This window comes from Mandrillus leucophaeus, unplaced genomic scaffold, assembly GCF_000951045.1.
Source record: "Mandrillus leucophaeus isolate KB7577 unplaced genomic scaffold, Mleu.le_1.0 Scaffold231, whole genome shotgun sequence".
In the NCBI taxonomy this organism is placed as follows: Eukaryota; Metazoa; Chordata; class Mammalia; order Primates; family Cercopithecidae; genus Mandrillus; species Mandrillus leucophaeus.
In genome coordinates, this window is record NW_012102377.1 from 3,636,955 (window position 1) to 3,656,448 (window position 19,494).

The 19,494-nt window shown below is 35.9% G+C and overlaps 1 protein-coding gene across 3 annotated transcripts in view; it reads left to right on the forward strand.

The window, feature by feature from the left end:
- GOLGA4 (golgin A4) overlaps positions 1–19,494 on the forward strand; it is a 123,680-nt gene that overhangs the window by 69,574 nt on the left and 34,612 nt on the right. For all 3 annotated transcript variants that reach the window (XM_011981933.1, XM_011981934.1, XM_011981932.1), the window contains 6 exons: positions 4,510–4,688; positions 8,171–8,302; positions 10,814–10,969; positions 12,559–16,793; positions 17,396–17,517; positions 17,944–18,074. In XM_011981933.1, the coding sequence (XP_011837323.1) occupies positions 4,510–4,688; positions 8,171–8,302; positions 10,814–10,969; positions 12,559–16,793; positions 17,396–17,517; positions 17,944–18,074 (4,955 nt within the window). The remainder of the gene's footprint in view (positions 1–4,509; positions 4,689–8,170; positions 8,303–10,813; positions 10,970–12,558; positions 16,794–17,395; positions 17,518–17,943; positions 18,075–19,494) is intronic.

The window sequence follows — 19,494 nt, forward strand, 5'->3', positions numbered from 1 at the left end:
ATACTTTTTTAGTACTTACATTAAAATTCTATTTTCACTTTGGAAAGAGTAGGGAATTCACTTTTATAATATTATAGGCTGTGGACGCCATTTCTGGGAGTTGCAAGGTCAGGTGAGATGTTTCTGGGTAGTAAGTAAACTCTTGGTATATCCTCCTTAAACATTGTGATGAGAATCAGTGTTGGAGGCAGACTTCCTGTGAGGAAGTGGCTTCATTTGTGATACAGTGTAGAATCCATAATGGGTTTGAAATATGTTTTCTGTGTTTGGATATATATATATAAAAAAAATCTTAATGCCTTTCCCCACCAGTTTTTTGGCTATTTAACATTTCCTTAAAGCAGGATGGGGAGGTAGAAAGCAGTGAGTTTTGTGTCAGAAAGAAGTATAACATATTGCATTTTGTTGAGAGTTAAAAGCCATTAGTAATTGATTGGTTCAGAAATTCTGCTTTAGTAAGAAATATTATTGCCCAACGGAGCTTGATCCATGTCAGCATTCTTAGTTTTTAAAAATATTGCAAGGTAAGGATCGTTGCTTAAATCCAATTTTAAAGTTCTATCATCAGGCTTATATATTCAGGTTGATTTATCATCTGAAGGAAAAATTGGATGCTTCAGTTACCATATTTCAATGAAAGATTTCAATGGTTTCTTTCTAGGTGTGAAGTTATTTGGTTCCCTGACATGGTACTGAAAAGTAGGAGAGAGGGTTAAATTAGGATGAAAAGAACTTTGAAACCAAATCCATCCTATTTTCATCATTGTATAATGGATAATAAGGTGACTTGGACAAACTGTTTTAGTGGAGTAAACACTAAAATTAGACTCTATATAGAATAGTATCCTGAAATTTATTGAATGTGATTAGAAAACTTAATTAGCAGAAAATTATATCTAAACAGGAACTTGTGGCATGGATTTTTTGTTGTTTGAAAAGGTGAGAACATTACATTTATTTTTTATACTGTGCTGGATTCTGGAATTTTAAAAATGAAAACAAAAAAATTCACTAGATTTGACTACATAGTTTTGTTTTATTTTACTTAATTGACAAAAGGTTTTCATTTAAACTCTTATTTTGCTGAAAGGGTTTCAAAACTCTTCAGTTTCTCCAGAGCCTGATTGAGGATATTTTTGTGAATTACTCAGAAATGCTGAGATGCAATTTTATATGCTGAATAATAATGAAAAGGTACTGATGACATCTAAGTATTAAAAGACATTGATCATACCTTTTTTCATTCCCCCAGCATTTAACCTTCAACACAAACTAATTAGGCAGTAAGCACTTTGTTTCAGAATCTTTCCCATAATTAGTTACTTTACTGGACTGATTTTTTTAAGTGAGGAAACTTAATTTCTTGTTAGTAGTAAGCGTTCATTATTTCTTGACTGATTTTTTTAAGTGAGGAAACTAATTTCTTGTTAGTAGTAAGCGTTCATTATTTCTGTATTTTCTGTATGGTTGACATCAGAATTTATAGTAAAAGAATATGTAAACCAAAGACACCATTTTTGTTTCCAACATATTTATATCTGAGGATTATCATCTTGGGGTTTGCAGGCAAATGCCAGTAAAGTTAGAATAGGAATCTTTTTTTTTTTTTTTTTTGAGAGGGTCTCTCTTTGTCACCTAAGCTAGAGTGCAGTGGTACAATCACTGCTCACTGCAGCCTTGACCTCTCAGACTTAAGTGATTCTCCCACCTCAGCTGCTCAGAGTAGCTGAGACTACAGGTACAAGCCAACCTGCCTGGCTAATTTTTAATTTTTTTGTAGAGATGGGGTTTCACTATGTTGCCTAGGCTGGTCTTGAACTCCTGGGCCCAGGCAATCCTCCCACCTTGGCATCCCATAGTGATGGAATTATAGGCGTGAGCCCCACTGCACCTGGCAATAGGAATCTTTATAAATGATTTCAGCTAATTAATATTCCTTTGAAATTTAGACCTGTTTGAGTATCAGTTTTATACTTTGGGCATATAAAATAAATAAATTGGATAGATTTGCTTTTTATATAAAAGATATCACTTTGGGAGGCCAACGCGACGGATCACGAGGTCAGGAGTTTGAGACCAGCCTGGCCAATATGGTGAAACCCTGTCTTTACTAAAAATACAGAAATTAGCTGGGCGTGGTGGTGGGCACCTGTAGTGCCAGCTACTCTGGAGGCCAAGGCAGGAGAATCGCTTGAACCTGGGAGGCAGAGGTTGCGGGGAGCCGAGATCGTGTCCACTGCACTCTAGCCTGGGTGACAGAATGAGACTCCGTCTCAAAAGAAAAAAAATATATATGGTTGTCAGATAAATTACTTTTTAAATGATTGAGCAAACTAAGTTGCATTTCCCAGTTGTTACCAGAATTCACTCTTCTCTTGGCAATTTTGCCTTTGAGAAAATGCTTTAGAATACATGTTTGTCTTCAGGTTTGCAATTCCTGTACCCAAACCACTGTGTTAAACCAAATTGTTAATGAAGGCCTTTTTTCCTGAGCTGCCATAGGTTGAAGTTCCCACATTTCTTATACCACTGGAAGTGAAAATGTTATATGTGCCAATAAACGACTGTCTCCCTGGGGCATATGTTTCTTGGTAGGATTACAAACCCATCTTGAAAACTGAGTTTTGTTTATAGTCCATCTCAATGGTAGAGGGAAGTCTGGAGACTTCTGTGAGGACTAAAGGAAATAATCTAGGATGGCAGTAGCAGTAGGACTTTCCTAGGGTATCATTATGCTAATAATGCGTGTGTGTGTGTGTGTGCATGCATACATACATATACAACCCACGTATATGTACACATATATAAAGGCATATACAGATCCTCCTTGACTTATGATAGGGTTAGAATTTGATAAATTAATTGTAAGTTGAAAATATCAGTATCAACTTGTAAAGGTCTTATCCAGACATAACTTTATTATTAAGTGGAGGAGTGTACTGAATGTGTATTGCTTTTGCACCGTTGTGAAGTTGACAGATCCAAGAGCATCATAAATCAGGGACCATCTGTGTACACAAATACACGTAAACACACACATATGTATTTTGTTTGTTTGTTTGTCTGGGGACAAAGTCTTGCTCTGTTGGGCAAGCTGGAGTGCAGTGGCACCATCTCAGCTCACTGCAGCCTCCGTCTCCCAGACTCAAGTGATTCTACTGTCTCCAGCCTCCCGGGTAGCTGGGACTATAGGAGTGTGCTACCGCACACTCAGGCTAATTTTTGTATTTTTAGTAGAGATGGGGTTTCACCATGTTGGCCAGGCTGGTCTTGAACTCCTGACCTCAGGTAATTCACCTGCCTCAGCCTCCAAAAGTGCTGGGATTACAGGTGTGAGCCACTGTGCCCAGTCACATGTATGTATTTTCGGTGCCAAGTTACACACCTGTTGCACCCGTCCTATCTGATTTTGTTTGATAATGTTGAGCTGTTTGGCCTCCTTAAAGACCTGGCCAGATGCAGTGTCTCATGCCTGTAATCCCAGCACTTTGGGAGGATAAGGTGGGTGGATCACTTGAGGTCAGGAGTTTGAGACCATTGTGGACAATATGGTGAAACCTCATCTCTACTAAAAATACAAAAATTAGTCAAGCATGGTGGTGCATGCCTGTGGTCCCAGCTACTTGGGAGGCCGAGGCAGGAGTATTGCTTGAACCCAGGAGGCGGAGGTTGTAGTGGGCTGAGATTGCACCACTGCACCCCAGCCTGGGTGACAGAGCAAGATTCCGTCTCAAACACACACACACACACACACACACACACACACACACTCTCACGAAAAAAACCCTGCTACTCTAGCCAAGATGATTATTTTTGCAGAGTCTGAATTCTTCCTTATCTTACCCAAAAAACCCCTGCTGTGGTAGTGCCTTTCTATAATACTGTTGAATCAGGTAAAGATTTCTTTCCAGTCACCTGGAAACAGCTCTGGTTTGAAACTTATACAGATAGTAAGTTTCATTTCAAAATATTCAGCCAGTAAATGTTTTAAAAAGTAACAAAAATCTCTGCTCTTTTATTATATAGTTAAGAAGTTTTTAAAAATAAAATATGCCTAAGAATAGTTTTTCCGTTCTTAAAAGTGTCATAGTGAGTATATAATAGTATTACATAATTATTGATGATAAGAACTATAGAGCAAACAAAAAGCAATTGAAATTATACAGTACAGAAATAGGGACAAGTCTTCATTTCTTTAAATTTACTATCCATAAAGAAACTGGTAGAGAATGGAGAGCCTTCAGTCATTTATTTTTTCCAAACTTCTAAACTTAGACTCATATAAACAGTCTTAATATCCTAATCCAGAACTGAGTGACAAATTGGTTTTGGTGACTGAACATTTCTTGTGGCTTTGTTGAACTACTCCAATATCTCTTGGCTTAGAACAGTGATGAGTTTTTAAAGCTGTCCTGCTACTGCTGCTCTTAGTTCTCAAAAATTGAATGTAAAACACTTTAGCTCAGTGATATTTCTTGAGATACTTGTTTTCTGCTGTTTTCATTATAGCTTTTGAGGAACTTGAAAAAGCTTTGAGTACAGCCCAAAAAACAGAGGAAGCACGGAGAAAACTGAAAGCAGAAATGGATGAACAAATAAAAACTATCGAAAAAACAAGTGAGGAGGAACGCATCAGTCTTCAACAGGAATTAAGTCGGGTGAAACAAGAGGTTGTTGATGTAATGAAAGTAAGAATAATTCTGTAATGAAATGGGCTACAACAAATTTGAAATTTAAGTGTATTTTTCCTTACACTCTTTGACTGTAAAGAAGAATTTGTTTGTATTTTAGACATTGACTGTTTCCTGATATTCAGGATATAGTACAAATTTTGATAGATAAATGCATTTAATACTTAGGTAATTCTTTGGAACCTTTTAAGCTTTGCTTTCTCTCCAGTGGACTATGTTATAAACTGAGATGTGCCTTAACTGTTCTGTGGCTCCCCGACGCTTAGGCACCTTGAAGATAGGCTACTTAGCTGCTTCAGTAGCATATCCTCCAAAGAACTTGGCCAAGAAGGTACTTGCCTAGTATGTGTTGAGGGAATGAGGGAGTAGTGACTGAGGGACTAGATTGTTTAAATGTTTTAAAGGATCATTATTACTTAATGTTCTGGTTACTCTTAATATAGATAGACCTTACTTTAAAAGTTAGCTTTTTGGAAAGATCTCTTAGAAATTGATGAATTTTTAAAATCCCATAGATTTTCAATTTTTCAGAAATATGAACATGTCATCATCATGGCCCCTCCCTGCTCCCAGCTTCCTTCCTCACCCATTTTTTTCTGCTTTGTTTTTTTGCTTGTTCTTCCTCCTGTCATGTTTGCCTTTCTTGCCACGTTGCTCATTTTATACTATTTCTTTACTGACTCCCCATTTATATTCTTGATATTTCATTATGGCCACTAAAATTGCTCAAGATAAATTATAGATCTGAATAGATGAGGCTTGGATTTCAGAGTTGCAGTATGCATTTCTGTAACTCATGGTAAGGTTTCTGTGATTTTACTTATGAGTGCCTAACAAGCATTGAGGGGGGCAAATTATATTTCTTTTCATTTTCTTCTTCCTGCTGAACTGTAGGTAATTTTCAAAGTAGAAATTATTTGTGGCCAATTATTGGATATATAAGGCTTTAACTATAACTGCCTGACTGTATTTTAAGTTTTAAAGTAGTCATATGATGTGATAAGTAATGTTACCATGGACTCCAACAACTTAAAAATAATGTATTATTTTGAAAGGTAATAATATAGACATATGGTATAAAAATCAGAGGATATAAAGTATATAGTGAAAAGATTCCCCTGTTTTCCCACAGAAAAGTGCTGTTTTCCTTTTTGAGTATATTTCCCATAGATAGCCTGTGTATATAATTTCTCTTTTCTCCTCTAATTTTTTTTCTTTTCCTTATAGATGGGTTTATTAGGCTTCCTTTAAATGGTATCTGGATTTTTTTTTTTAACTTAAAAACCACATGGTTAATCCTGACATCATTTTTAAAAATTCAGTTTTTTCTTTTTTTAAACACAAAAGATAGCATGTTATATAGAATGTTCTATATTTTGCTTTTCCACTTAATATTCTTTCTAGGAGATTGTTCCTTAGCCATTGGTAGTTGATAATTCATAGTGATACCCCATTTATTTTAAAGGCTGCTCAAGATTTCATTGTATGAATGTCCTGTAATTTAATCAGTTTCCTATTGATAGATACTAAGATTGTTTTCTGTTTTTGCTATTGCAAATTATCACTTTTTTTTTTTTCTGAGACGGAGTCTTGCTCTGTCACCCAGACTGGGGTGCAATGGTGCAATCTCGATTCACTGCATCCTCTGCCACCCAGGTTCAAGCAATTCTTCTGCCTCAGCCTCCTGAGTAGCTGGGATTACAGGCGTGTGCCATCATGCCTAGCTAATTTTTGTATTTTGAATAGAGATGGGGTTTCACCATGTTGGCCAGGCTGGTCTCAAACTCCTGACCTCAGGTGATCCACTTGCCTCGGCCTCCGAAATTGTTGGGATTACAGGCATGAGCCACTGTGCCTGGCCTGTGAATATTCTTATCCATACTTGTTCACATTTGTATTTCTTTAGGGTAGATGACTACAAGTGGACTATTACTCAAGCAAAGACTATACCTATTTTTAATTGTTGCCTAGTTGCTATGAGGTCTGTGGAGGACAATTTATACCCTCACAAGCAATGTGTTAGAATATGTTTCCCCCCTCATAAAGATGGCATTATCTAACTTTATCTTTCCAACTTTATATGTTAAAAAAATTATCATTCTAATATATATAATTCTTACCTGTATGATAAACATATTTTTCCTATTTAAGTTATTTGCCCAAATCCTTGACTCTCTTTTCTGTTGGGCTATTGGTCTTTTATTGATTTGTAGAAGCTCTTTGTTTATGAGAATTAGCCCTTTGGACATAGGTCCTTTTAGCCAAATAGTTTTCTCAGTTTGTTATTTGTTGACTTTACAACTTGTTTTTGTAGAAATTTTTTTTTTCCTTGTAGTTGAATTTATAAGGCTTTTCTTTAAATGCTATCTGGATTTTTTTTTTTTTTTTAAACACATATTCAGTCCTGAGATCATTTTTTAAAATTTGATTTTTTCTTCTGGCACTTTCATGCTTTCATTTTTTTTTTACTGTTAACATCTTTGATCCAACTGAAATTTATTTAGTGTAAGGAATGAGATAAGGATTCAACTTAAATTTTTCCTAGATGGCTACTAAATGGTCTCTAAATCATTTATTTAGTAATCCACATTTCTCCCTCCGATATGCCATATTATCTTCTTTTTTTGTTTGTTTTTTTTTTTGTAGAGACTGGGTCTCCCTATTTTGTCCAGGCCAGTCTTGAACTCCTGGGCTCAAGCTGTCCTCCTGCCTTGGCCTCCCAAAGTGCTGGGATTACAGGCATAAGCCACCATGCCCTGCCCATGTTATCTTTAATACACACTAAATTATTAAAGTATTAAATGTGAGGTTTTTTTTCCTTCATTTTCTGTGCTGTTCTATTGCTTTGTCTGACCATGTGCAGCTGTGTACTCTAATTTTATAATATGCTATTTGGTAGCTGCTTCTTATTACTCTTATTTCTTGGAATAGTGTTTGTTATTCTTCCATGTTTATTTTGTCCAGTGGGCTCCCCCATTCTGGTTTTTTTTTTATATATTAACTTTTTAGAGTTATATAAGGAGATTTGACATTTTTATGAGATTGAGGTTTCCTATCCAAAAAAAAGAACAAGGCCTGTACCTTTTAATAAATAGTACAAGCCTGGAAAGCTGGGCATAATTTGATTGGTGCAGCCAGGGCGCAGCTTCACCAGTGTAGTGCCCTCTCTGAGAGCATCCTTATTCCTCAGCTGTGCTCCCCTATCCTGACTTGTAGGGAACATCCCTGCAAGATGTGGAAATGAAGTCTATTGCAGCAGCAGCAGCACTTGTCTTAAAATAAGAGGAAAACTACTGGTTATTCTTTTAACTACCATGGCTTTTATGACTTTGATCTGTGTAGGAAATGTGTTTTAGGAGGAATATGATTTTTTTCTTCTTAAAAAGTTATTAGTTTGAGTAAATTATAATAGTATTTAGTTGTGGAGTTACATATTTTATTCTGGGTGTCCTTATATTATCTATATGGCTCATTTTCAGAAATCCTCAGAAGAACAAATTGCTAAGCTACAGAAGCTTCATGAAAAGGAGCTGGCCAGAAAAGAGCAGGAACTGACCAAGAAGCTTCAGACTCGAGAAAGGGAATTTCAGGAGCAAATGAAAGTAGCTCTTGTAAGTGCCTATTTTTTTTTTCTGCTTTAGATATACTTCTCAGAGTTACAAAGTTATCATCCTCTCACCATTGCATTCCAGTTAGAGGTCAGACTACTGGCAGCCTTGACGTTTGGGTATAAAGAGAGGATAGAGAGTAGGCAAGCTGTCAGAGCTTATTAGCTTGGTATTATGTGAAAATTAAATTTACTGATCTAACACACTTTCTTTCTTTCTTTTTCTTTTTTTTTTGAGATGGAGTCTCGCTCTATTGCCTAGGCTGGAGTGCAGTGGTGAGATCTCGGCTCACTGCAGCCTGCATAATCTCCATCTCCCCAGTTCAAGTGATTCCCCTGCCTCAGCCTCACAAGTAGCTGGGACTGCAGGTGCACACCACCAAGCTCAGCTAATTTTTATTTTTTTATTTTTAGTAGAGATGGGGTTTCACCATGTTGGCCAGGCTGGTCTTGAACTCCTGACCTCAAGTGATCCACCCACATTGGCCTCCCAAATTGTTGGGATTACAGGCGTGAGCCACTGTGCTTGGCCACACTTTCTTTTTAAAACATTAAAAAATTTTTAACAATTTCTTTCAATATTTATAGTTCTCTTTCATTGTCAATATTCAGTATAACTAACACACTTTCATTAAGCAGTTTGTTTATCCGTCCCTCCCACCTGGCAGTAGGCTATGATTAGGGACAAGAAAAGGAGAAGTTAGATTAATTGAACTAGTGACTGCATAATTCAAGAAGAGAGTGCATAATTCAAGAACAGTGTCAAAAATCTCATCAGACTGAGTGTACCCAGAGCTCAAGTCTGAGAAAATTTTGGCTGAGTTGTATTTTACAGAAGAAGAAATAAAAATGGCCAAGTAATTTTTATTTTAAGTGGAATAATTTCAGTACTAATTTTCAGTCCATATGATGGCTTAAAAAATAGAGTTAAATTTAAAAACTTCCTGAACTAACAAAAACCAGAAAAGCAGATTGAGATTTTTGTTGAAAGATTTTTTAAAATAGCGTAATTTGAAAGTTTAAAACAAAAAATATTTTTCTTCACTTATGAAAGCCTTTTACGTAAGTTGCCATAAAAAAGTGTTAGTGACAAAAATGTAATTTTTTTTATGAAGTTATTATCCATAAGATAATATGTGTAACTCAAAAATGCTTTCAGTGTAAAAGGATAATAAATAGTATTTTAGATTTTATCTTCTTTCTTACATATATTGTTGTTTTCACTCTTAGTTGCTTCTGGGGCCCCAAGAATTTCTAGCAGCAGTGATTCTTGAATTGAGTTAACAAGTTCTCTAACCTGCTTTGTGGGGACACATGGATTTACAGTATGATTGGGTGTCTATGGTCATGAAATTTACACATATGTGGCCACATACTTGTTTTCTTTGTTGATCCAGAAAAGAATTAAAGCATTTTACAAGAATACTTAACTGTAACAGTACAACATAAATTAAAAATAGGGGCAAAAAATTAAGGAACAAGGTGGGAAATAAATAACACTAAAAATGCCTGTCACAAGGGCCTACTCTGAGTTTTCATGCTGGGGTAATTGACCTTTGGGGACACTGAGCCAGCCTTCATATACACATGTGTGGGTACCTGTGCCTGCCCTTTTCTTAATTCAGTGGACTATTAAAATTTCCTCCTTTATGGGCATATAGAGATATATTTAAAATATAGTTTACATTAAATAATATATTTAAATGGATATTTTAAAATCAATGCTATGGAAACTAATATTTTCTTATCAACCTACTCATAATATGGTACAAAATCTTTCCTTAATTAAAGTAGTGCACTTTACTTCAGTACAGTGAACTGAAAGTATTGCCGTTGGCAATATCTGCTCTAAGCAATAGGTATAGATAAGTACACTTGTCTTAATTGGAGTTCAGTTAAGAAATTAACATTTAATATGTTAATCGACCGTTAAAAATACTCGCTAAAGCTTCTCTTCTCAAAACACTAAACACTTTAAATTGAATATTGATACATGGTAAGGACAATCAGAGAAGCTTTTAAGTATTAGTAGGGTGGTAGAACCAATGTAGCTTTGTTTTAGAGATATTGTCTTGATCTTACCCATATATTGACAAGTAATCTTCTGATTTCAATTTGATTTTCCATGTGGGGTCCCTTTCTGAATGACGTATTTCTCACAAACTGTATAAACTTAAATCTAGTTTCTAGACCTAGAGTAGAAATACCGAACTCTGGTGACCTTTCACATTCAGCAGTGTTTTGTAAAACATTTAAGTAGTGGAAAAATAGCAGACATAGTGGGGTTATTGGAACATAATTTTTCATATCAGTAATAATTGTGGCAATTACCCCACTGGAAAAGCCATAGTGCCTTGTTTGTATAGACTAGAGCATGGGAGGAGAGAGATGATGACATTACCTATCCAACAGGGCTGGGTGCAGATCAAAAGAAATGAATGATTCCTGGGGAAGTACTTTGTGAATGCTGAAGATTTATATGCATTTAAGGTGGTATTAATTATTTTTGACACAGGAAAAGAGTCAATCAGAATATTTGAAGATCAGCCAAGAAAAAGAACAGCAAGAATCTTTGGCCCTAGAAGAGTTAGAGTTGCAGAAAAAAGCAATCCTCACAGAAAGTGAAAATAAACTTCGGGACCTTCAGCAAGAAGCAGAGACTTACAGAACTGTAAGTTTTAATGATACTCAGATTCTGGAGTTGTGAAACTATTTGCATATGAAAATTTGTTATCTTTCTAGTCAGTAAAAAGTTTCAAAGATTACTGGATTAGATTTATGTATACGTGCCCTTCATTTTTAGATAGTGTGAGCTATGCATGGGAGTGGATTTGGCTTTGGGCTCTGTTTATTACATGGTGTTCCTGGTTCTGCCTTTAGCTAGCTGTATTTCTGTCAGCCACTGAGTCTGCCGCTTTTCACTGACCCTGCAGCATCTCCATTGCATGCTCATCCTTGGTGTCTAGGAAGTGGGCTCATTTTGTAGGCAGTACTTGTTCTGGCACCTTCCTGCTTGTCCAGGTTTATCTTATGCCATGTCCTGAACGTAATCCAGTCTCTGCTTATATCACAGTTTAATTACACTAGTGTGTTGTTTTGCATTTGGTTTCCCCAGTTTTTCCATACTAAACATAGTCCTGTAATGAACATATTTGTATATATGTCTCAGAGTGTACATTTTAAAGACCCTGTCTGACCCTTTCCTTAGCAGTATTTGAAATGTACAACCTGTTTTGAAAACTGACGATGTTTAGACTTGTTAGCTTTTTTCCTCTGATTTAGATAGTAAAACAGCCATACTTCTTACTCATAGTTCTAAACCATCCTTAGCTTTTCCATTACTAACACTTACAAAAGGTTCCATGGTGGGTGAAATGGACACTTAGGAGGCCTAGATCTTCTAGTTGTTAGCTTTTTAATTTAATTGTCCTTTAATTTCATCACCTGTCTCATGAAGAGATTAGATTCAGTAATTCCTTAGGACCCTAGGACCTTTCCAGCTCTGACATTTTGTGGGTCTGCCTTACTTAACTCCTTCAGAGTCAAAATTACATTTTCATGAGATAATAATAATCTTTGTTAAAATTTGTGCAAGTTCCTTCTTTTTGAAAAAGAAAGAACCTTTTAAATGATAGTTTTGAAGGTGGAAAAATCATATGTTCTTTTTCTTCTAAAATTATGAGAATAATAAAATAGTATGTAGGCTGGAACTATGAGTTGGGTTAAGCATATAATCTTTTCTTTTCTTTTCTTTTTTTTGTTGTTTTTTTTGTTTGTTTTTCAAGATAGTCTTGCTTTGTTGCCCAGGCTGAAGTGCAGTGGCACGATCTCGGCTCACTGCAGCCTCCGCCTCCTGGATTCAAGGGATTCCCCAACCTCAGCCTCCCGAGTAGCTGGGGCTACAGCCGCACGCTACCCCGCCTGGCTAATTTTTGTATTTTTTTGACAGAGACGGGGCTTTACCATGTTGGCCAGGCTGGGTCTCAAACTCCCGGCTTCAAGTGATCTACTCTCCTTGGCCTCCCAGACTGCTGGGATTACAGGCGTGAGCCACCATGCCTGGCCATAATCTTTTCTTTGTTATATGATTCCTTTAGTAATTGAGCACAGATTCTTTGTCCTTTCTAGTGTTTGGTATGATATGTTAAGCTATTTATGTAAATTTTGATCTTTAGGTAGGTGGTAGACATCATGTCTGTGTATCATTGCTAATAGGTAAGTACGTACTTTAATAAAAATACATCTGTTTTTAATTAACAGAGAATTCTTGAATTGGAAAGTTCTTTGGAAAAAAGCTTACAAGAAAACAAAAATCAGTCAAAAGATTTGGCTGTTCATCTGGAAGCTGAAAAAAATAAGCACAATAAGGAGATTACAGTCATGGTTGAAAAACACAAGACAGAATTGGAAAGCCTTAAGCATCAGCAGGATGCCCTTTGGACTGAAAAACTCCAAGTCTTAAAGCAACAATATCAGACAGAAATGGAAAAACTTAGGGAAAGGTGTGAACAAGAAAAAGAAACATTGTTGAAAGACAAAGAGATTCTCTTCCAGGCCCACATAGAAGAAATGAATGAAAAGACTTTAGAAAAGCTTGACGTGAAACAAACAGAACTAGAATCATTATCTTCTGAACTGTCAGAGGTATTAAAAGCCCGTCACAAGCTAGAAGAGGAACTTTCTGTTCTGAAAGATCAAACAGATAAAATGAAGCAGGAATTAGAGGCCAAGATGGATGAACAGAAAAATCATCACCAGCAGCAAGTTGACAGTATCATTAAAGAACACGAGGTATCTATCCAGAGGACTGAGAAGGCATTAAAAGATCAAATTAATCAACTTGAGCTTCTGTTGAAGGAAAAGGACAAGCATTTGAAAGAGCATCAGACTCATGTAGAAAATTTAGAGGCAGATATTAAAAGGTCTGAAGGGGAACTCCAGCAGGCATCTGCTAAGCTGGATGTTTTTCAGTCTTACCAGAGTGCCACACATGAGCAGACAAAAGCATATGAGGAACAGTTGGCCCAGTTGCAGCAGAAGTTGTTGGATTTGGAAACAGAAAGAATTCTTCTTACCAAACAGGTAGCTGAAGTTGAAACACAAAAGAAAGATGTTTGTACTGAGTTAGATGCTCACAAAATCCAGGTGCAGGACTTAATGCAGCAACTTGAAAAACAGAATAGTGAAATGGAGCAAAAGGTAAAATCTTTAACCCAAGTCTATGAGTCCAAACTTGAAGATAGTAACAGAGAACAGGAACAGACAAAACAAATCTTGGTGGAAAAGGAAAATACGATTTTACAAATGAGAGAAGGACAGAAGAAAGAAATTGAGATACTCACACAGAAATTGTCAGCCAAGGAGGACAGTATTCATATTTTGAATGAGGAATATGAAACCAAATTTAAAAACCAAGAAAAAAAGATGGAAAAAATTAAGCAGAAAGCAAAGGAGATGCAAGAAACGTTAAAGAAAAAATTACTGGATCAGGAAGCCAAACTTAAGAAAGAGCTTGAAAATACTGTTCTAGAACTTAGTCAGAAAGAAAAACAGTTTAATGCCAAAATGCTGGAAATGGCACAGGCTAACTCAGCTGGAATCAGTGATGCAGTGTCAAGACTGGAAACAAACCAAAAGGAACAAATAGAAAGTCTTATGGAGGTTCATCAGCGAGAACTCAATGATGTCATATCAATCTGGGAAAAGAAACTTAATCAGCAAGCTGAAGAACTTCAGGAAATACATGAAATCCAATTACAGGAAAAAGAACAAGAGGTAGCAGAACTGAAGCAGAAGATCCTCCTATTTGGGTGTGAAAAAGAAGAGATGAACAAGGAAATAACATGGCTGAAGGAAGAAGGTGTTAAGCAGGATACAACATTAAATGAATTACAGGAACAGTTAAAGCAGAAGTCTGCCCATGTGAATTCTCTTGCACAAGATGAAACTAAACTGAAAGCCCACCTTGAAAAGCTGGAGGTTGACTTGAATAATTCTCTGAAGGAAAATACTTTTCTTCAAGAGCAGCTAGTTGAACTGAAGATGCTGGCAGAAGAAGATAAGCGGAAAGTTTCTGAGTTGACTAGCAAGTTGAAAACCACAGATGAAGAATTCCAGAGTTTGAAATCTTCACATGAAAGCAGTAACAAAAGCCTAGAGGACAAGAGCTTGGAATTTAAAAAACTGTCTGAGGAACTAGCGATTCAGCTAGATATTTGCTGTAAGAAAACCGAAGCCTTATTAGAAGCTAAAACAAATGAGCTAATCAACATTAGTAGTAGTAAAACTAATGCCATTCTCTCTAGGATTTCTCATTGTCAGCACCATACAACTAAAGTTAAGGAGGCACTGTTGATTAAAACTTGCACAGTTTCTGAATTAGAAGCACAGCTTAGACAGTTGACAGAGGAACAGAATGCACTAAATATTTCTTTTCAACAGGCTACTCATCAGTTAGAAGAAAAAGAAAATCAAATTAAGAGCATGAAGGCTGATATTGAAAGTCTTGTAACAGAAAAGGAAGCCTTACAGAAGGAAGGAGGCAATCAGCAACAGGCTGCTTCTGAAAAGGAGTCTTGTATAACACAGTTGAAGAAAGAGTTGTCTGAAAACATCAATGCTGTCACATTGATGAAAGAAGAGCTTAAAGAAAAAAAAATTGAGATTAGCAGTCTTAGTAAACAACTAACTGATTTGAATGTTCAGCTTCAAAATAGTATCAGCCTATCCGAAAAAGAAGCAGCCATTTCATCACTAAGAAAGCAATATGATGAAGAAAAACATGAATTGCTGGATCAGGTGCAAGATTTATCTTTAAAAGTTGATACTCTGAGTAAAGAGAAAATTTCTGCTCTTGAGCAGGTAGATCACTGGTCCAATAAATTCTCAGAATGGAAGAAGAAAGCGCAGTCAAGATTTACACAGCATCAAAACACTATTAAAGATTTGCAGATTCAGCTTGAGTTAAAATCAAAGGAAGCTCATGAAAAGGATGAGAAGATAAATTTATTGAAGGAAGACCTTGATCAGCAAAATAAAAGATTTGATTGTTTAAGGGGTGAAATGGAAGACAAGAAGAGCAAGATGGAGAAAAAGGAGTGTAATTTAGAAACAGAGTTAAAGACTCAAACAGCAAGAATTATGGAATTAGAGGACCATATTACCCAGAAAACGATTGAAATAGAGTCCTTAAATGAAGTTCTTAAAAATTACAATCAACAAAAGGATATTGAACACAAAGAATTGGTTCAGAAACTTCAACATTTTCAAGAGTTAGGAGAGGAAAAGGACAACAGGGTTAAAGAAGCTGAAGAAAAAATCTTAACCCTTGAAAACCAAGTTTATTCCATGAAAGCTGAACTTGAAACTAAGAAGAAAGAATTAGAACATGTGAATTTAAGTGTGAAAAGCAAAGAGGCGGAGTTAAAGGCATTGGAAGATAGGCTTGAGTCAGAAAGTGCTGCAAAATTAGCAGAGTTGAAGAAAAAAGCTGAACAAAAAATTGCTGCCATTAAGAAGCAGTTGTTATCTCAAATGGAAGAGAAAGAAGAGCAGTATAAAAAAGGTACAGAAAGCCATTTGAGTGAGTTAAATACAAAATTGCAGGAAAGAGAAAGGGAAGTTCACATCTTGGAAGAAAAACTTAAGTCAGTGGAAAGTTCACAATCAGAAACATTAATTGTACCCAGATCAGCAAAAAATGTGGCAGCATGTACTGAACAAGAAGAAGCAGATTCCCAAGGCTGTATGCAGAAGACACATGAAGAAAAAATCAGTGTTTTACAAAGAAATTTAACTGAAAAAGAAAAGCTATTGCCGAGGGTAGGGCAGGAAAAAGAAGAGACCATTTCTTCTCATTCTGAAATGCAGTGCAAATACCAGGAGCTCTTAATAAAGCTAGAACATGCTGAGGCAAAGCAACATGAAGATCAAGTTATGATAGGTCATCTTCAAGAAGAACTTGAAGAAAAAAACAAGAAATATTCCTTGATAGTATCCCAGCATGTGGAAGAAGAAGGTAAAAATAACATACAGGCAAAGCAAAACTTGGAAAATGTGTTTGACGATGTCCAGAAAATCCTCCAGGAGAAGGAACTAACCTGTCAAATCTTGGAGCAAAAGATAAAAGAGCTGGATTCCTGCTTAGTAAGACAGAAAGAAGTACATAGAGTTGAAATGGAAGCGTTGACCTCAAAATATGAAAAATTACAGGCTTTACAACAGATGGATGGAAAAAATAAACCCACAGAATTTTTGGAAGAAAACACTGACGAAAAGTCCAAATCACATTTGGTCCAACCCAAATTGCTTAGTAACATGGAAGCCCAGCACAATGACCTGGAGTTTAAATTAGCAGGGGCAGAACGGGAGAAACAGAAACTGGGCAAGGAGGTTGTTAGACTGCAGAAAGACCTTCGAATGTTGAGAAAGGAACATCAGCAAGAATTGGAAATACTAAAGAAAGAATATGAACAAGAAAGGGAAGAGAAAATCAAGTAAGTTTTATATCAGCTTGAATATTTTTATGGCAATCCTTAATGAAGTCTCCTTTTTTGTGTGTGTGTGCCTAATACAGTTATTTTAAATTATTTGGGTAAGTTTCACCAGCCCAAAGTATTAAACATAAATCCAGTATGTTAAATATGAGGAGAAGTAAAAACAATTTAGGGCAAGTGACAGTGTTATTCCATGTCCATTTAGGGGAGAAAAACCTTTTCTTGTGTACAAGATTCTGGTTATTAGGGACATATCCAAGTAATTATTTTCATTTCATTGTTTTTAGTATTAGCAGTATTATTATGTAACATAGATGTGTTTTGAAAAAAAATTAAAATGGAAAACAAAAAATTCTGTGGTCCCTAGGACCACTCCCTTAGAGGTAATCATAGTTGATGTGTCCTTCCAGAAGCGTTTTCTGTACCTGGACACACAACACACACACACACACTCTCTCTCTCTCTCTCTCTCTCTCTCTCTCTCTCTCTCTCTCAAAAATGTTTTCATACAGTGAACTCAATGCACTGTTTTGAAGACCAGGTAGTTCCTTGCAGCTTGTTCTTTGTGTGGCCACAGTTAACTGTAAAGTTTTGTTCCTCAGACAGGAGCAAGAAGATCTTGAACTGAAGCACAATTCCACGTTAAAACAGCTGATGAGGGAGTTTAATACGCAGCTGGCACAAAAGGAGCAAGAGCTGGAAATGACCATAAAAGAAACTATCAGTAAGTAAAAGTTTAAGTTCCAGAAAGAACAATTATATCAGCAGAGGCTATAATTTAAGCTTATTGTTTTTGCACTTTGTGGTAAGTGCATTAAGTCATTAAACTGGAGAAGAAATAATCTTTGCCCAATAACGTTCTCTATTGGGAACCTGCCCTGCCTGGCAATGACTTACCTTAAGGAGAAGGGGAGCAGGTAAAACAATCGGAAAATATTAGCTAAATAATTACCTTGTAAAGACACTTTTGCTCAGGGAAAGGAAACGTTTGATCACTGTTGAGTTAGATGTCTCATTAAACATCTTACAATGCTTATATAAAATTAAATATCATCAAAATTAATTGGAATGAGAATTGTTACTGAAACTGAGATGTAAATATTAACTCTTGACTAATGTGTTTTCTTGCCTGTCCATTTTTATTTATTAGATAAGGCCCAGGAGGTGGAGGCTGAACTTTTAGAAAGCCATCAAGAAGAGACAAATCAGTTACTTAAAAAAATTGCCGAGAAAGATGATGATCTAAAACGAACAGCCAAAAGATATGAAGAAATCCTTGATGTTTGTACCTTATTTCTTCTCTCTCACTTTTGAAATTTAGCTGTAATAGATTTCATGGTAGTGCCGAAGATTTCCTTTTCAAATGTGTTTTTTTGAACGAAAAGTTTTGTTGTTTTTTTTTTTTTGACTCAGTATTATTCAAATTAGTACTGTTATATGCCGATTTATAAAGTTGAATTGATTTCTGCCAGGATTGTAGTTTCCTGATGAGATTCTGCTAACCTGGCAGCACAGTCCCCTTGTTGCTAGTATTGAAGCAACAGTAGATACTAAAAGAAAGAATAGTTTCTTTCCCATCTGCCTCACAGAGTCTGACTGAACTGTGAGGGAACCAGACTAAAAATCAAGACCTTGTGCTTCAGTGAAGTCTTAAGTAGTGGGGTAGTGAGTGTATATTTAAATGTGGCTGCTTAACTTAGCTAGAATCTTTCTGGGAGGGCCAGTTAACTTTATCTCTACCCAGTATGTGGAGGTTGTATTGGTCTCAAGAGAAAAAAACTGGGAAAAAATGGAATTTGTAAGCCAAATCTTTTATATTTAATGGATGGTTATTTCAAAGTACTTACTCTACTTATGCCATGTTGCAATTCGTAGAATATGCCACTAATGCATTGCCATTAGCAAAATAAGATAAGCTCTGAAGATACACCATGAAGATATATCATAAATGCTAGTTAGTACTTTGGACTCTAAGAAAACATTTTCAAATGTAACACAATATAAATTGTTTTTGGTTGGCTTACAGATTCTGTAGTTACTCTAAGCCTTATTTCACTATATGCTGAGAATCTTTTGGTGATTAAGAATTTATAAATCAAAGAATCATGCCTTAACTGACTATGTCAGCAGAAGTCTGAGTCAGGAACAGATTCTAATAATTATTTTAAATGTAATTGAAATGGCTAAAATTCCAAGATATAACACGTACCTATAAATGCCACCTTTTATAATTCTTGAGCTTTATATATCATTATGAAAAGATTTAAATAATTTCACATTTTCTTATACTTCCATAGAGGATATATGTGCTAAGTTTAAAAAAACAGTATTATTTCTTGAATACCTAGAGAATGTTGGAATTAGAAGATACAGTAAAGCTAATTTAGTTCTACTATTTTTTTTTCTTCTGTTTTTGTTTTTCAGAAGGAAAAGCCAGCTCAGTATAGTTAAGTAATTTCGCTAAAACTACATAGTGAGTGGTAGAGCAGTGATTCTTCATTAGCTTTACACATTTTGTAAAAAAAGACTTCTTCCTAACAAAGGAACTTAGAGAAGTCAGTTATATATCATGGATAATTAAGTCAGGGAGATTCATTTGCAGGGAGTAAATTGTGCCATAGCTCTAGAATTCCCTTTTGTGAGCTATTTCTCTGTCTTGGGATGTGTGGGGTAGCAGATGGTAGACTTTTCTAGAGTCATG